This window comes from Diachasma alloeum, unplaced genomic scaffold, assembly GCF_001412515.2.
Source record: "Diachasma alloeum isolate Michigan unplaced genomic scaffold, Dall2.0 Dall_scaffold_00212, whole genome shotgun sequence".
In the NCBI taxonomy this organism is placed as follows: domain Eukaryota; kingdom Metazoa; phylum Arthropoda; class Insecta; order Hymenoptera; family Braconidae; genus Diachasma; species Diachasma alloeum.
The window spans coordinates 452,148-470,639 of NW_021680377.1; the positions used below are offsets into that span (position 1 = coordinate 452,148).

Here is an 18,492-nt window from a genome sequence, read left to right on the forward strand (position 1 = left end):
GCAAAGGAAACGACAGCGGGAAAAAAACCCATCCAACGACGAAACATTTTCCTATCCGTGCATCCATCGGTTAAAACCGTTCTCACGATTCTTCCGGATGTTATTGCTGGTATTATTTTTTATTCAAATCCCGAGATAACTTCCCCATGTGACATAAACACCGAATGGATAATGATATTCGGTTTGAAATTGGATTTTAAAAATAACTCGAGATAGAGCACACGAGTATCTGATATCAGATATAATCATTATGACATTTATCCTCATGATAAAATCAATGGACTCGTATTTCACGGGACATTTCAATTTTCCCCCGGTAAGGAATAAATTGTTTACGCTTTGCAGTGAGAAGGCAGTTTTTATTTCAGTAGTGAAGCGGTAAACCGAGTCAAGTCGATTTTGACTATTAGCCAGTTTTTGCTGAATATCTTGGAATCTAAGAGAGATAGCAAAATTTTTCTCATGACTTTTTTTATAACGCTTTATTAGCTCTACAAAAAAGGTCATGACAAAAATCTTTCTATCTCTTTTAGATTCCGAGATATTCGTCAAAAACTAGCCAATAGTAAAAAACGACTTAACCCGGTTTACCGCTTCGCTACTGATTTAATCATCTTTTTTTTAATTCGATTTATTTAATCATCAAAATTTTCTCTGATGTTTGGGTGATCATTGCAGTCGGCTTTGCAGTCGTTTATCCAGCAGGGAGATCCGTCGAGTGTCAGGTGGAGGGATAGATTGCGTTTTCGTTGGCGATTCATCGCCTCGGAGATTCTAATTAATTCCCCCTGCTCGCGGCGCAGCGTCTCGCGCATTTTTTTCACCTTCGCCTCGGCCTCCTCGTGCTTCGCCAGTATTTCGCGCTGCAGTGCTGCAATCCTCCTGTTCAGGGTGTCGTAGCTCGACTGGAGGGCGTTTTGCGGTGGCCTTTCGGCGCCCCTCGGGGGAACAGACTCGTCCTGATCGTCTCCGACGACGGACGACGTTAATTCACAAATTCTTTCGTGCAGATCCGCCAGTGCAGTCAGGGGAAGGGACTGGAATTTATGGGGAACATTCGGCGGATTGTGAATAATTTATCGGGGGGGAGTCGTTAATTATGGATGAAACGAGTTTACGGGAATTAATTGGGGCTTTAACGGAGTAGAATGATTTAATTATTAATTATTGAATTTGCTGGTTTGAGGGGATTACCTGCAGCCATGACTCTGGGTCAAAAACATCGGCATTTGGATGGGGCGGGGGACTTCGGGGAGCTGCCTATGGACAAAATATTTTTGAATTGGAAGGCAGAGGTAATGTAAAGGATTACAGGAAAATGAATGTAGAATAAATCTTATAGAAGTGATGTTCACTGATTATTAAGGAGAGGAGGAGGGCTACATTGGTGTAAAACAAAGAAAAAGATTTGTCATGCTCAAGGGATAAATGAATTTAACAAATATGTTTAAATTAAATTTGGAAATTCAGAGTCCGCGTTGAGTGGAACTGCTGTTGGAAGGATAGAGCGGCTTAGGTTTTTGCGTTCTGTATAAATTCTAGAAGATTTTAAACATTTTCAGAAATTTTCGGGATTTTAACAGCTGAAACATTTGACAAGTGTTTTTTAACAAATGAAATTTTCGGAAATTTTGCAGAAAACCGGGGAATTTTCTCTCATTTCGTTAAAAAATCTAGAATTTTCTAGAATTCTGCATTCTGCGAATGGTCAATACAATCCGGGAATTCTCTAGAATTTTAAAAATTGAAAATTTTATCTTGGAATTTTTTATAATTTTTTCAAGTAAAAAAAAACGGAGACATTTTCTCAAATTTTCTGTAAAACCGTAGACTGTTCTCGAATTTTCTAGAAAAATCTAGAATCTTCTAAAATTTCTCATTCCGCGAATGCTCTACAAAATCGGGAAATTTTTTTAGAAGACTCCAAAAATTTGTTAATAATTTCCAGTTTCAGTTCAAATTTCCAAAAATCAAAGCTGAATAGCAATTGGAGATCATTTCAGATTATCAACATAAAAGAACAGCCAAGACCACGTTCGAGGGATAATCCACCCGGGCCTTAAGCCTAAATTACTCTCAGCAAACCGTAATTCACGTTTACGTTTTCTGTCCGCAAAACTACCCCCCAAAAATGAAGAAAACCGCTAAAAATTACTTGAGATTTCCTCCCCAACACAATGAGCTCCTCCTGGGCCTTCGCAATAGCGCCAGAAAGTTCTTCCGATAATCCAATAACCCCCGCAATGTCAGAATTGCGCACGTCAATCGATCCAAAAGTATCACCAGACTCAGTTTGATCCTCCCACACCCCTCTCCCCAGCAAATCGATCATCCTCCTGATGCCATTGACGTCTGCACCAGAAAATAAATAACCCAGTGAAAAAAAAACTACACGAATTCTCGAGCCGTTAAAATGCTCCTAAAAATAATTCAGCCGCATTAACCATTGATTTGCCGATCGAATCTCTGTTTCAGTGCGTCCAACGCCATGAAGAATTCATCTCGCGCCACCTCACCACTACCCCCGGCCCGTGGTATTGACGTTCTGTCAGTGCTTCTAACAGTCGACAGCCTCCGCCTCTCGCGATCCCTCTGACACTCCTCAATGTCCCTCCTCAACTTGGTATTTTCCCTCCTCAAATCATCACCGGTTTGCTTAACCCTTCTCAATTCATCCAGAGCTCTCTGCAAACCCGAGTCATCCAGTCCCCCCCTGAGAATGTCATTCTCCCCTTTCAGCCTGTTGACCTCCGTCTTCAACAGCTCCAACTCGTCCCTCAGTCCCTTCGCATCCTCCCTCTTCAGCCCTGAATTCTCCGCTCTCAAGTCATCGATCTCCCTCCTCAACCCTTCAAGGTCACCGCGAGCTGGAGCCGATCCTCCTGCCCTCAAGCCCTCATTCTCCCTTTTCAGCTTCTCCAATTCATTGGCGAGGTCATTCATTCGCGATCCGTCGACTCCATCCCTCAGTAAATCATTTTCCGTTCTTGTTCTGTTTAAGGTATTTATGTTAAGAAATTGATTATTTTTTGACGTGGATACGTCTGTTTTCATTATGGAGGGGCATTTAGGGAAAAACTCCTTATAGTTCCCTATCGGCAGTGGCGCCATCTATCGGAATTTTATAATTTTATAATTTATTATAATTAAATTATAAAATTCTAACATTCCGATTATTATTAACTACTATTAATAATTTTATAATTGTTATACATAATTTAAATAAATAAATGGTAAATAATTTATTATTATAAATATTTTAATAATTATGAAATTACTAATTATTTAATTAGGTTTTTAATTGATATTTTTAAATTAAAAAAAAAAAAAATTTCTAGAAAAATCTAGAATTTTCTAGAAAATTATGGATTCCTCTGGCAAGTTCCAGATTTCTTCATACATTCTTTGATTTTTTCAAACCCCTATGCAAAATCCCAGATAACCTAGGAGAATGGGTGAACCACAGGAATTTTTCTAAAAAATGTATTTTAACACGGGCTCTTGTGGGAATTCGGAGAATAAATATTAAAAATAGAAAAAAGCCGCCATTTTCCTGAAATTTTGCATTTGGGTGGAGCTTTCATGGAGGAACATAAAAAAAATAATCCAATTGGCCTAGGAGAATTATTTACAAGGGATAATTAAAAAACTCAGCTAGAAAAATAAAAGAAGTCTTGAAATATGTGGGAAAAAAATGGAAAAGTTATTAAAAAAATATTTCGAATGCAAAAATGGTCGAAATATATTGAAAATTTGCAACTGAAATATCGATTTTTCTCGTTCCGCGATTGGTTCCCCTCCGTCTCACCACCTACACGCCCGCCCCGCCATAAATACCTTAAATCACTCTCCAATTTTTTATTCGCATCCCTCAGTCCCTGTATCTCTCTCCTCAATTCATCAAAACCTTCAGCCTCGACTGTTTTCCTTCTCAAATCATCATCAACTCTGGATAAATCGCGCTTCATATTCCCAAGATCGCCCTTCAATCTCTCATTCTCATCTCTCAAACGTTTCATCTCCCTCTCCATACTCTCTCTATCCTCGTCCCTCAGCTTTAACGCCCCCTCGAGCTCCTGAATTCTCGCCATCTCTCTCTTCAACCCCTCAATATCATCCTTCAGTCTATCATTCTCAGCACTGACACTTTGCATTCTCCCCATAATTTTCATCGTTTCACTTCTCGCCGCATCGAGATCCCCCTCAAGTTTGGTATTCCTCGATTCCAACTCACTCAACAGTAGTTTTCCACGGTTCACATCGCTCTTTGCTGACTCAATGTCGTTTGACAAACGTACATTCTCCGCTTTAATCATATCCAGCTCTGAATTTAATTTCACTGAATCGTTTACTGCCGCTTCTAGGTCATTTTTTAAACGACTCTCGGCTGCTCTGCTGGCCTCCAGATCCTTTCTGAGAGTTGCTAGAGTGTTCTTAAGGGCCTCCAACTCCTTCAGTGCTGTTTCTTTTGACGCTCTCTCTTTATCAGCATCACCAGATTGATTTCTCAATTTTTGTAATTCTTGGAGTAATTTTTCATGCTCCAACTCTAGTTCCTTTACTTTTTTATCTGTCAATGCTGAGGATTTCTTGAGGGCGTCCAATTCTTCGAGCGCCGACTCCTTCAAAGACTTCTCTCTCGCCAGGTCACCTGTTTCGTACGGGTTTTTAATGGGGGGTCTCTTTTTTTTTTCTAAGGATCAAAGAATCTCACGCAATTAACCTTTGAATTATTCACGTCAATTTAATATTTTTTTAAAAATTATTTAATCATAATCAACTTAAGACCCAATTACAATCGCCAATTGGCTCATCTACAATTTTCGATTACATTATTCTCATCACAAAAATAAATCCTCTGACCCTCTCTCATAAATGAAATCACTACCCAGATAATCCCCTAATTAATACAAATTATGAAATGTCTTCCGCGAGGGATTTATTTTCCCCCAAGAAAAAAGTTCCCCCGGCATTTTCTCATAAACCTGCCAATCCCCGCGATAATCCATTACCACAAGTAAGAAGAAGAATTTGATATGTCTGACCTATTTGATCTCCAGCTTTCTCTAATTCCTCTTTTAATTTGTTTCCCTCGGCTTCAAGGGACTTGGCTCTCCCCGCGGCCTCCTCCAGAGACCTCTTCAGCGAGTCGTTGCCGGCTCGTAGACCCTTTGCCTCCTCGTCCAGGGAAGACAATCTCGTCCTCAGATCCTGGGATTCTGATGAGAGTTTGGCAAATTCACTCTTGCATTTTTCAAGTTCACTCTCCACCCCTTCTTTCTCCTCCCGTAGCGAGGCGATATTTTTTCTCAGGCTATCCAGCTCTGCTCTACATTTCTCACCCTCTTGACGAGACTTCTCCAGTTCATCTTTTAAAGCTGACAATTCGAGGTTTAGGTCATCGATTTGCGTGGTCTGCGTCTCAGTTCTATCTAGAGCACCTCTCAGTGCATCTCCCTGGCTTCTCAAGTTACTCAACTCGGCGAGAAGACTGTCTTTTTCGGACTTCAGGGCATTCAGCGACGACTCCAAATCCTTTAGTCTAGCTTCGGAAATCGATAGCGCTGATTTGGATTTTTCCAGTTCCTCTTTCAGCTTTGAATTCTCCAAGCTCAAGTCATCGTTTTTGCTCTTCAACCCTGCGTTTTCTGACTTCAGGGTAGAGAGTTCGTCCTTCAAGGCTTGGGAGTCCCCGCCCGCGAGGGAGTCAGCCGTCAGTTTTTGGTTCTCAGCCTGCAATTCCTCCTGACGATTCCTCAAAGAAGACAGCTCGTTGGCTAGATTGTCCGAGGAATCCTTCAACGAAGCTATCTTCTTCGCGGACTCCTCTAGGTCAGAGCTCAGTTTCTCATTGTCCCTCCGACAGGTCATCAGGGCAGTCTTCAAAGCGTCAAGTTCAGCCTCCAAATCTCTGATTTTAACCGAACTCCTTTCATTTGACTTCCTCTCGTCGTCCAGAAGCCTCTGGAGATCATCAACTCCGGACTTCAAGGCTTCAGACTGTAGATTAATCTCCTCAAGCTCGCCAACTCTCCCCCTGCTGCTCTCCAGATCCTTCCTCATTCTGTCTAGATCACCCTTGAGCTTATCGACTTCTAATCCAACTTTACATTTTTCCATCTTCCAGAAGTCGACGTCAGCAGCTAGTTGATCAACTTCACTCTTCAGTCTCTCGTTTTCGGAGTTCAAGGTGTTGTTAGTGGAGTTCAATCTTCCAACTTCTTTCTTCAAATCAACTCCGTCAGCAATGCACTCCGACAATTTCTCCTGCAAATTAATCAATTGTCGCGTCAATTCATCCCTTTCATCCTCCACCTCTCGATTCTTATTGACTGTTTCCTCCAACTTGGCTAACAGATCCTTCAACTCCCCCTTCAACGTGAATAATTCCAATTCAGTGGCCTCTTTAGCAGCAGTCACCAACCCCAATTGTTCCTTCAGTTTTTCAATGGCATCTGTAACCATCGCCAATTCACTCTCAAGTTTTTCCTTTGATGACATCAACTCAGAGTCTTTAAACTCAAGGGATTTAAGGAGATCCTGAGAGTCACTGAGATTCTTCCTGAGTGCATTGACGTCGTCCGTCTGTTTCTGTAATTCCATCTCTACTCTTTCCTTCTCGACCTTCTGAACCGACAATTCTCGCTCGCAAGCTTCGGCCTTCTGCTTCATTCGCTCAAGGTCGAGCTGCAATCTTTCGTTATCAGAGGCTAGGGACTCCTTCAGCGACTCCAGTTCCTTCAGCTTATCCTTCAAATCTGCATTGTCTTGGGTTAATGGGTTTAATCTGTCGAGTTCTGACAGACACTTGTCCCTTTCCGCTCTCGCGGACGATAGGGAGGTCTCCAGAGCCTCCAAACGCTCTTTCTGATCGTCGCAAAGTCCCTTCAGCCGATCTATCTCATCTTGCAGTCCTGACGATTTTGATTTCCACGTGTCATTTTCTGATTTGCAAGCTCCAAGATCAGATTTTAGAGTAGATAACTCGTCCTTCAGCTTGTCTAGTTCGGATTTTAAGGCCTCGAGGTCTCCTTTAGCTGCATCTCCAGTATTGGTTAAGGAAGTTATCTCGGAATTCGCTTTATTGAGACTTTTCTCCAAGTCAGCGTTCAAGAATTGGAGGTTCTTCAGTTGATTTTCAAGGTTGTTTGAGGACTCAGCAAAATCTTTTAGTGATTCAGACAATTCTTCATTCTTTAACAAGATCTCTTCGAGTTGAGCCGTCAGTTCTTTGTTCTTCAGGGACAAGTCCATCAAGTCTGTCTTCAATCTACTGTTTTCTGACTCTTTATCGTCTAGGAAACTCTTCAATTTTTCATTCTCGGCCTGGAGAGATTGCAAGTCCTTCTTCAGGCGCTCAACCTCGTCCTTGAGATTCAGAAATTCTGAGTTTTCGGTCTGTAACTTGTCTATTTGGGAATTGCAGCTCTTCAGCTGCTCCCGCAATTTTTCTACTTCTGCGGTTATTTTATCAAGATCAGACGAGAGTTTACTCCTCTCCTCATCTGAACTGCTTTTACTTTCTAGGAGATTCTCGCAAGTTGATTTCAAATCACCGTTCTCCGCCGTCTTGAGCTCAAGGGAATGCTTTAACTCTTCATTTTCACTCGTCAACGAATCAAAAATTTTCTTCAGCTTCTCGAGTTCATCTTTGAGCGCGACGTTCTCACTCCCCAATTTTTCCCGCTCAGAGTCGCAATTCCTGATGTCCTCCATCAATTTAGATCCCTCTCTCCTCATCTTCTCGAGCTCATCATCGAGTTTATCCCTCTCCCCAGACAAATTACTCTTTTCCCCCAGAAGATTCTCACAAGTCAACTTCAAATCACCGTTCTCCGCCGACTTGAGCTCAAGGGAATGCTTCAACTCTTCATTTTCACTCTTCAACGAATCAAAAATTTTCTTCAGCTTCTCGAGTTCGTCTTTGAGCGCGACGTTCTCACTCCCCAATTTTTCGCGCTCAGAGTCGCAGTTCCTGATCTCCTCCATCAATTTAGAACCTTCTCCCCTCATCCTCGCGAGCTCATTATCGAGTTCATCCCTCTGTCCAGCTAAAATATTCTTATCCCCAACAAGATTATCACAAGTTAATTTCAAATCAGTATTTTCATCCTTGAGTTTCTCGGCATGTTTCTTCATCTCCTCGATTTCACCCTGAAGAATGGCATTCTGTTCTCTCAAGTCTTTACACTCCCCGTGACACTTTTCAACTTTTCGCCTCAACTCGTCGGTCTCTCCGTCCGCTTCCGCAAGTTTATCCAGCAGTTTTATTTTTTCATCATTCAGCAGTTTGGAATTTCGGCGCAATGCATCAAGTGAATTCTCAGTGACGTCATTATTATTATTAGCCCGTTTGAGTTCCTCCTCGAGGCTTCTAATTCTATCCTCGAGGACACTTGTGTTATCGCATTGTCCCAGCAATTCAGCAATTCTATTCCTCAGCTCTGTCTCACGTATCTCCCTTTCGTCAACCTGATCCTTGAGCCCATCAATCTCTCTACGGTAGACCAACTCCTGTCCCAGCAGGGCATCTATCCTAGCTTGTAAAGCTGCTATCTTGGCGCTTGAGTCATCTAATAGCTTGTCACGTTGCTCCAGAATCTCGATAATTTGATCGTTTCTGTCTGACACGACTCCACGGACTTTTTGGATTTCGTCTAATAATTTATCACGCTCTATTGATAGATCGTACAGCTGGGGCTTCATCACTTCTATCTCACTCTGAACTGACGACATTCCGAGCAAGTCCAGGGAACTTCGACCGAGGGTTCCTAGTAGTTCTTGGATCTGGGGGATTTGATAAAGGATTAGGTTGAGAATGGGGGGGGGGGGCATTTGGGAAGACTCGAGTGGACTTTTTCGTAAGTTTTTTGTTAGGAAGAAAGGATTGGGCAAGGATTGTGGATTAAAACACAACCTCCGGCGATTATTTCGCGTTTTGTCAAATTCATGGTTCACCATTTTCTAAGAGAAATCAAATGGTTGAATCTACACTGAGAGAAAAACGACAAAGTTCTCAAACAAGTCTTACTTGTGCCAAGAAAATATTTTTTTGAAAATTATCAAAAAAGGATTTTTTTGCGCCAAACATGCAGAGGGTGCGCCGGAAAGAAAAATTTTTGTTGGAAAAATAGATTTAGTAGTTAAAAAAAAATTGCATTCTCTGTACACGCAAGAAATGTCATGTCTCTTGAGNTTGTGCCAAGAAAATATTTTTTTGAAAATTATCAAAAAAGGATTTTTTTGCGCCAAACATGCAGAGGGTGCGCCGGAAAGAAAAATTTTTGTTGGAAAAATAGATTTAGTAGTTAAAAAAAAATTGCATTCTCTGTACACGCAAGAAATGTCATGTCTCTTGAGCCAAATATTTCGTTGTTATCGAAAGCAGAACAATTATTCATGTTTGAGACTTTCAAATTCGAACCAAGCAAATTCTTTCTTGACAATTTTCAACTAGCGATTTTGTTGGCCCAAACAAGACTTGTTTGACAACGTGTTTTTTTCTCAGTATATAGTGTGGTCTGTACCAAAATGTCAAAGACACGTAGATAATTTACGCCTCGGAAGCCTTAATTCCAATTTCCACACCAGAAAAAAGCCACCAAACGATAAAAAAAAGCCCCTAAATGACGTTCAACAACTCCTAAGTTACGCTTAACAGAACGTAATTTACGTATCGGTTTATCTGTCCGCATAAGACCTCTCATCCCAACCTTTTCATCCCTCTTCCTCAGCTCCTCCTTGGCCGCAGCGACCTCCTCCATCACCACTCTGTGGCTCACAGTCATTCTATCAGCATCCTCAGACATTCGTTTCTGCAGTCCCTGAATAACCGCCTCCTTCTCCCTCAATTTTCTCCTCAAATCCTCCACAGCATCTTCACACTCCCTCCCCCAGCCCTCCGCCTCCCCCAAAGTGGCAGAACCCATAAGGATCGAACTCTCCACTTCTCCTTCATCTCCCCCAAAGCCCTCCGCACCCGACTCCTTTGACATTTCCCCCGTTTTTCTCCATTCCCTCCCTTTGTCCCCGATAATCTCGTCGTTGGTGTCCTCAACAACACCATTCTCCACTCCATTCATCCCCCTCATCCCAAATTCGCGTTTTAGTCTCTCATTTTCCAGTAGAATTCTCGCGTACTCGTCTCTCATCTCATCGCAACTACCGGCGAACATCATTTGTCCCTCGATTCTTTCAGCGGCCGCTGTAATTTGACATTCTCCTTTGTCACTCTCCTCCGGCCGCGGCGTCCTCGTGAAATCTCGGAGTTTTGCCCGCAGGCGATTCACACCAGCGCAGGATGTCTCGTCCTCCGCGTCGGCCAGTCGCACCCTCAGCTCTGCTATCTTATCTCTCAACCTTTTTGGTTTAAGATCACTAGATTAGTCCGCGCGCGTAGGTCCTACCCCATGGGGCTTAATGGATGTCAATTGTCGTGAATAATCTTATATTGGATTTCTGAAGTTGATATTAAGTTTCCGAAGGAAAGGTTTCAGGAATGTATTCTATTTTTTTTATATGTGATACATCCAGTGCGACTTTTTTTGAGGCCAATCTATTTGGCGTATTGTGTCATTAGATTTTTTGTGAATGATGATAGCATACATTAAAGATGTTACGATGATTCTATATTATAGGGGAGGATGGGGCAAAACGGCCCCCCTTCAATCGTCAATATTTTCCGATTCAATAATCCGATTGGGATGAGTTAGAGCTCGTTTTGAAGAATGAAAAATTATCTTCAAAATGGAGTTGAACCTGGGAATTTTCACAATGTCATTCACAAGTTATTGACAATTGAAGGGGGGCCGTTTTGCCCCACCCTCCCCTATCAATAGCGAAGTGATAAACCGATTTTGACTTACCTCCGAAGTCGACTCATCTCCCAGTTGAGTTCTTGAGGAATATTTCCAAATCTAAGGGAGATAGCGAAATTTTCGTAATGACATTTGTTGTAGCTCTCAATCGGATCTACAAAAAAGGTTATAACAAAAATTTTGCCATCTCCCTTAGATTCCGAGATATTTATTGAAATAGTCACAATTGACTTATACCGTTTTACCACTTCGCTACTGAAATAATAAGGTTATTTTACTTATTTACCGGTTTCGTTATTCAAATTATCCCATTTCCAATATATAATGTATTATATATAATACATTATCAATGCATTATGATATAGTATAGTATAGAATATAATATAATATATATCATTCGTAAAAAATCGGATGACACAATACGCCGAATAGATTGGCTTCAAAAAACGTTCCACTGAATTTTTTATTAAAGGAAATGAATTTTGGGGGAGTGATTTGGGAGGGTTATTCAAGTGGAAGGGTGGGGGTGGGTACTTTTTCTTGTCGAAGCGGAATTGCTCGCGGAGCACCCGCATCTTCTCGCGAATCACTCGGGCGCCGTCACACGGGCTCGAGTAGAGTTCATGCTCGGCTAGGGTTTCCTCGAGGTCTCTGATCTTGTCTTCCAGGTCCGCTTTTGCGGATTCCAGGCGGAGGTTTTCCGTACGGTAATGCACGAGGAGGGGGTCTGTCTGGAGGGGCTCGTGGGGGACGACGCCTGGGGAGGAGAGACAATCATTTCGCTTTTTTTCCGATAAAAACGTCGTAATTTACGTTTAGGTTTTTCTGTGTACACCTCATCCGAACGGTTTTCAAAAAACACATTTGCCATCAGATGTTCACAATTTCCATTCNTTTTTTTTTTTTTTTTTTTTTTTTTTTTTTTTTTTTTTTTTTTTTTTTTTTTTTTTTTTTTTTTTTTTTTTTTTTTTTTTCGTCAAGGGTTCTCACCTAGAGATTGGAGTTTCTCCTTCAGGGAACGAGATTCGCTCTCGAGCTGGAGCCTCTCCAGCCTCCACTTCTTCATTTGACACTTCATTACCGAGAGTTTACGCAGGGCGAAGTCCAAGTCGTGTATCTCGTCGTCTTTGGTGTCTGCGGAGGGATTGTAGCTGCAGCAGCAGGATCTCTCGTGTCGGGGATCGCATGGCACCAGGGGAACTTGAATTTCAGAGACTGAGGGGGTGGAGAGCACCTCGCAGTCGCCGCCACAGAGGCATGTCGAGTGGGGGTACATGCCGCAGTCCATTTTTATAGCTTTTTCGATTTATTCTGCGCATATTTGGATCGGTAAACGACACAAATCAAAAAATTCTGAAGACGTTTTTTAGAAAAATGAACGTGAATTTTCACGTTTTTCGGAATCACTAGCTTCAGAAATACTTTGCAAATTTATATTCACGAATTAATAATTAATTGATTAATTGTTGATTAATTGATTGATTGATATTAATTACAATATTAATAATTAAAATTGACATATTAATTTACAATTGAATATTAATTTACAAATTAATATTAAACATCAGTTGATGATATTCACAAATTAATAATTAATTGATTAATTTGATTAATCAATGGATTGATATTAATTAATTGATTGATATTAATTATAATATTAATAATTAAAATTGACACATTAATTTACAATTAAATATTAATTTACAAATTAATGCTAAACATCAGATGATGATATTCACAATAAAAAATTAACGAATTAATTCACAATTAAATGCAATTAAATTTTCTATTTTTTAAGGTTTTTAATGATTAAAATTTGAAGAAAAAATCAAGGTCACACAGTTTACTTTTATATTTGGCTGAATCCTTTCTCTTCACACCATTTTATCCTTTTTTCAAAGACTTAATTACACAATAAACATCTCGCATTGACGAAACGTCAGCGATAGTCACATTGCCCCAACCTCCAATCCCCAAAATTACCAGTGATGCAGTTCTCAGTAATTTCAAAATCATGAATTAATTGTCGGGAAAGATGGAAATTGAAAGCCACTCGGGGAATGGGAATTTCGAGTGCCAGAAGCGACGGCTCTTTGAGACAGCCGAGTGGACCCTCCTGAGATTGAATCAGACGATAAATGAGATGAAGAGTTGGAGTCGGGAACGAGAGATCCTCACCGGTGACATTTATCGGTTGAAAATCGCTCTGGGATACTCTGAGAAACGTAATTCAACTACAAATAGAAATATTTTTATTCTTAACGAGCGTTTCATTCACTTTTTTCGGTATAAAATGTCATTGAGATTTTACTTGCACTAGAGCCGCGTTAATTATTCATTATTATTCATTATTTCAGGTGATTGTTTCAGAAATTTTTCAGAGTGAAAGAAGTTTTTGAACGTCTTTGTAAAATTTAATGCATTAATTTAAATAATTAACAGGGAAAAATGTCACGAGATATTTTTTTTTATTTAATTTTTTTTTTTCGGAATTATATTTTGATTAATCTTGTCTGCAGTTTCATTGGTGTTCAATTAACAATATTTTACAGAAAAAATCAATAGAATTTTATTTTTCGTGCAGTTTATTGTATTGAAATATTTCCTATAAGAATTCTTCCCTTAAATTTTTAAAATTCTTTTCTTCAATTTTTTAAAATGAAAACAGGAAAAATAGAATAGAGAAAACTTGGAATTCGAGGAATTCCTACAGCAAATGTCTCATTCACATGATTTTTTTCTAAAACGTAATCCATTAATTTAAACAATTAACAGAGAAAAATATCCCAATAATTTTTTTTAAAAACATTTATTTTTTTCTCGAAAATATATTTTAATTAATCTTGTCTGCATTTCCATTGAAGTGTTCAATTAACAATATTTTACAGAAAAAAATCAATATAATTTGATTTTTCATCCAGTTTATTGTATTGAAATATTTCCAATAAAAATTCGTCCCTCAAATTTTTAAAATTCTTTTCTTCAATTTTTTAAAATGAAAACAGGAAAAATAGGATAGAAAAAACTTGGAATTCGAGGAATTCCTACAGCAAATGTCTCATTCATATGATTTTTTTCTAAAACGTAATTCATTAATTTAAACAATTAACAGAGTAAAATATCCCAATAAATTTTTTCATTTAAAGACATATTTTCATTTTTTTCCAAAGATATATTTTAATTAATCAATTTATTCGCATTCTCATCGTCGAAATAATTCCATTTCCTCATTATCCCACTGGAAAAACAGAAAATATTCGTAAGAAGCAGAGCAGCACTTGAATCCACAATAATTTTCCCTCGTTCAGTGTTAGGGGATCCCCTGGTGATGCATCAAAACCAGGAGATACATCGCCTCGAGAGGATGAATAATGATATGAGAATGAAAGTAGAGAGTATGAGCGTTGCACTGATGAATGCAGAGCGCACAGTATCGTGGAATGTGGAGAGAAAAGTGAGATGTGAAATGGCAACAGTCAAGTGCCAAGTTGCTGAAGAAAAGCTTCATCTTGCGCGGGAAATCGCACGTTTGAGGAGTGAGTTGAATGAGGCAAAGGTCGATAGCACTGTGTACCATGAAATTAGAGAGAAACTTGACAAGTACGTTGAGGGAGACAGACAATTTGATGCCGTCGTTGCTGAGGCTGCTGGAAAACTTATTGACACAGTTTGTCAACTGTCGAGTGAACTAATTAAAGTGGGGCAAGGTAAGATTTCAGGGGAAAATCTTGTTTTTGGGAATTTGAGTTTGGGAGCGCGAGATTTATCGGAATTATGGAGTTTGGAGCAACTTTTTGAAGACATTTTATTTATTTTTCATCATTCATTCAATTTGATCAATTGATTTGTTTTATAGGTCTAGTATTTTTCGAGATATTTTTATAACTTATTCATTAGTTTTTTCTTATTTATATTGATGATTTTATCATGTTTTCTCACACAGTTTAATTGAATTATTTAACAAAACTAAAAAAACAGGTTTTTTTTCAAGTGAAGGTAAGATTTCAAGGAAAATCTTGTTTTTATGAATGGGATTTTGAGATTTGGGAAGGTTCTTGGAAATTGCAGAGTTCGGAGCAACATTTTAAGGTCAATTTATTCATTTTTTGAACTTATTCCGGTTGATCAATGCATTTATGTAACATAAATCTGTGAGTTTTGACATTTAATGTCATTTTTGTCAATATTCATCAATTTTTTGAATATTTCCCTCACACAAATAAATTAAAAAATTCAACTCAACTCAAAAAAATGAAAAAAACAAAAAAATTCAGTTCTCAAGACAAAAAAAAATGTCTGAAAAATCTACTTTTAATTCATTTAATTTAGAACCACGGGAAATCACATTTTCGGAAAAATCTGCAATTTTCGCTGCATAATTTCTTTTTATTCAACATTTACCAATTTTTTCCTCCCATAAATTAATTAAAAAATTAAACTCAACTCAAAAAAATGAAAAAAACAACAAAAAAATTCAGTTCTCAAGACAAAAAAAATGTCTGAAAAATCTGCTTTTAATTCATTTAATTTAGAACCACGGGAAATCACATTTTCGGAAAAATCTGCAATTTTCGCTGCATAATTTCTTTTTATTCAACATTTACCAATTTTTTCCTCCCATAAATTAATTAAAAAATTAAACTCAACTCAAAAAAATAAAAAAACAACAAAAAAATTCAGTTCTCAAGACAAAAAAAATGTCTGAAAAATCTACTTTTAATTCATTTAATTTAGAACCATGGGAAATCACATTTTCGGAAAAATCTGCAATTTTCGCTGCATAATTTCTTTTTATTCAACATTTACCAATTTTTTCCTCCCATAAATTAATTAAAAAATTAAGCTCAACTCAAAAAAATAAAAAAACAAAAAAATTCAGTTGTCAAGACAAAAAAAAATGTCAGTGAAAAATCCAGTTTTAAGTCATTTAATTTAGAACCAAGGGAAATCTCATTTTCATAAAAATCTGCGATTTTATCAAAAAACCGAAAAAAAAAATTGTTTCAGACCACAAAATCACAGATAACGCGAGGACGAAAGAATCCGAAAGCATCCCGCCGCCCCTCGAATCACTTACAAATGGAATCGATCCTTACGCCGTCGAAATAACCAACGAGGTCAATCGGCTCCAACTAGAGAAGCAACTTTTACTAAAAGAAATGGAGAAAAAATTTCATAAAATTTTCATGGAGAAAGAGTTGAAGGTGAGAGCTTTGAAGAGGGTTGCATCGAGTCTGCGAACGAAGTTAATCATATCGTTAGGGAGGAATAAAAAATTGTGCGAGAAGTTGAGTGACTCTGAGGGCTCAAAGAGCGTCGAGGAGAGAGGGTCCTCGCCCGTTCAGACGGCCGTCAGTGGAAACAGACTGCCGCACTCAGTTGACTTCACCGGGGGTGGGTCGAGACCCAGTAACGAGAAACTAATCACACCCAAAGATAATTGCAAGGATAGCTATGATGTCGAAGAGCTCACCGAGAAATTAATGAGAATTACTGAGGAAAAGAAAAAGTTGGTGGATCAGTTGGAGTTGGAGAGGACGACTACGCGAGAAGCTCTGAGGGCATTCGAAAAATCAGTGAAAGAGAGCGAAGAAAAGAGTGAAGAGATCAAGCGAATTGAGATGAATCTCTCCTCGACAAAGAAAGACCTAAAAAAATTGAAAACCAAGAGTAAAGAATTAAACCTCACAAACAATGAAACCAAAAGACACCCCAAAATCTCTTTTCTCAACAAAATAAACCTTCTAAAAATAAAACTAAAAAAGCTAACAACAGGTTTAAAAAAAACGGAGGGCGAACTAGCTGAGAAAAATGAAAGAATTAATTCATTGGAGTTGGAAAATAATTCTTTGAAATCTGAAAACGTCGGTCTTGTGGCCAAGATAGATTTTTTAAATTCGAAAGAAGTAGAAATGAGTGACGATGTGATTCCAGAAATAAATTCGCGTCCCTCACAATTAATACCAGAAAATATTCGTTATGATGATGAAGATGTGCTCGACGAGTCGGCCGAAAGGGGGATTGAGCTCAAAGAATTTCAAGAAAGCGTGGAGAGCCTAAAATTATCTGGGTTAGAGGTTGAGAATGCAGCGTCGAGTGCAATTGAACCAGCAAACACTGCGGATACGTGCGCCTCCGGTGCGCCCCAGAGGGTAAAAACTCCATTGGATGATTTACAAGTTTCATACGGCGTCAAACATGTATCAAAGGAGGCTGAAGTGATGGTGTCAACAGAATTACCGAACTGCGTTCGTGATTTGCGGACGAGTCAAGGGGAATGCGTGAGTGTTGGGGATTTTTACTTCATGAGAAGTGGGAGTTTAGAGGGAATTTACGGAGTTGACCAATGCCCGTGGATTATTGAGGGAAGTGCGCGAGGGATTTTGGGGGTGAAATCGGCGGAGGAGGGAAGGACTTGCGGAGCGACTGGAGCTGCTGGAGGAATTGCGTCCGCTAATGCAGCGGCAGTTGACAGAGACGGGGCCGATTACGTCGGAGATGAGAAAAACCGAGAGGAGGCAGTTGACAAGGCGGAGGGGAAGACGGCGAGGGGACACTGGACGATTAAAAATAAATTCCCAGGCGATGCGACACCTGAAATGATAATGAGAAACCTCAAGGACGCGGATCGAGAGTTGTCTTCAGTGAGATCGGTATTATCGAGTGTCAGGAGAGAGATCGCAGATCTCAGGAAGGAATTAGAGTCGAGGAGGTTTACGAATCGCATGGTGGAGAGGGAGAATGCAGCCTTGAAGGAAGAGGTTGGGAGAATGAGGGGGAAGATATTCAGGGTTGAGGAGGAGAACAGGAAATTGATGAAATTGGGGAAATTCGGGGGGAATTTGTGACGTAAATCGCAGGTGGGGTTGACAATTCTCGGGTTTATTCTCTCTGTTTTTCCGTAAGATTGTGATTTTCGAGGGGACAATATTCTGGGGCATTCTAATATTTATGAGAAAGGAGAATTTACGCGTTGACAAGTCTCCGTGGATTATTGAGGGAAGTGAGCGAGGGATTTTGCGAGGCATTGCGTCCGCTAACGCACATGCTGATGACGACTTTTGGGATCACAATGGGTCGACATAACACACCCACAAACCAATTTTTCAATTACTCCATTAATAAACATATTAACTATTACAACAATCACGAACTGGAGATATCACCATGAAAAATAAAAATCCATTGCCCGCATAGTTGGAATTTAATGTCTGTTTATACCATACATCCGTGGCATGCAAATAATCGTTTATTCTTATTTTCTCTATGTTTACCCATTTTTGTTCTTTTATTTCTTCCGGCGTTTTCAACGAAATTACCCGAGGCAGCTAGGTACAAAAGAAAAGTTTTTCCACAGCAGAGAATTCCACGACTGTTGATACAGCCTCTCCCCCCCTCGCCCCTCTCTCTCTCTCTCGCTCTCTCCAGCCACTTCCTCCCAACCTCCTTGAAAACTCGGTGGTTCGTGTCGAGTACAAAGGTATTTCATCGCAGTCGTTGCACTCGAAATAAGGGAGGCTCGCGAATATTTTTGGTCGACCGACTAGTCTCCGGGTTTCGTTTTACCCCCGACTGTGTTTCTTCTTCTTGCACATCCTCCCGCACTTCTTCTAGACGAAAACTTTATGAAATTCTGCCATGCGAATATCTGGATGGTGAGGGGCGAGGGAGGGGG

At 39.6% G+C, this 18,492-nt stretch overlaps 1 protein-coding gene across 1 annotated transcript; it reads right to left on the reverse strand.

The window, feature by feature from the left end:
* Positions 1-635: 635 nt before the first annotated feature.
* LOC114841136 (GRIP and coiled-coil domain-containing protein 2-like) lies at positions 636-12,105 on the reverse strand. The gene is made up of 10 exons (XM_029126025.1): positions 11,808-12,105; positions 11,352-11,574; positions 9,714-10,359; positions 5,046-8,787; positions 3,838-4,651; positions 2,445-2,992; positions 2,156-2,352; positions 1,195-1,260; positions 955-1,037; positions 636-900 (listed from the first exon to the last, which is right to left on the reverse strand). Exons 1-10 carry the CDS (start codon positions 12,103-12,105, stop codon positions 636-638), a joined length of 6,882 nt encoding a protein of 2,293 aa, XP_028981858.1.
* Between the last annotated feature and the right edge of the window lie 6,387 nt (positions 12,106-18,492).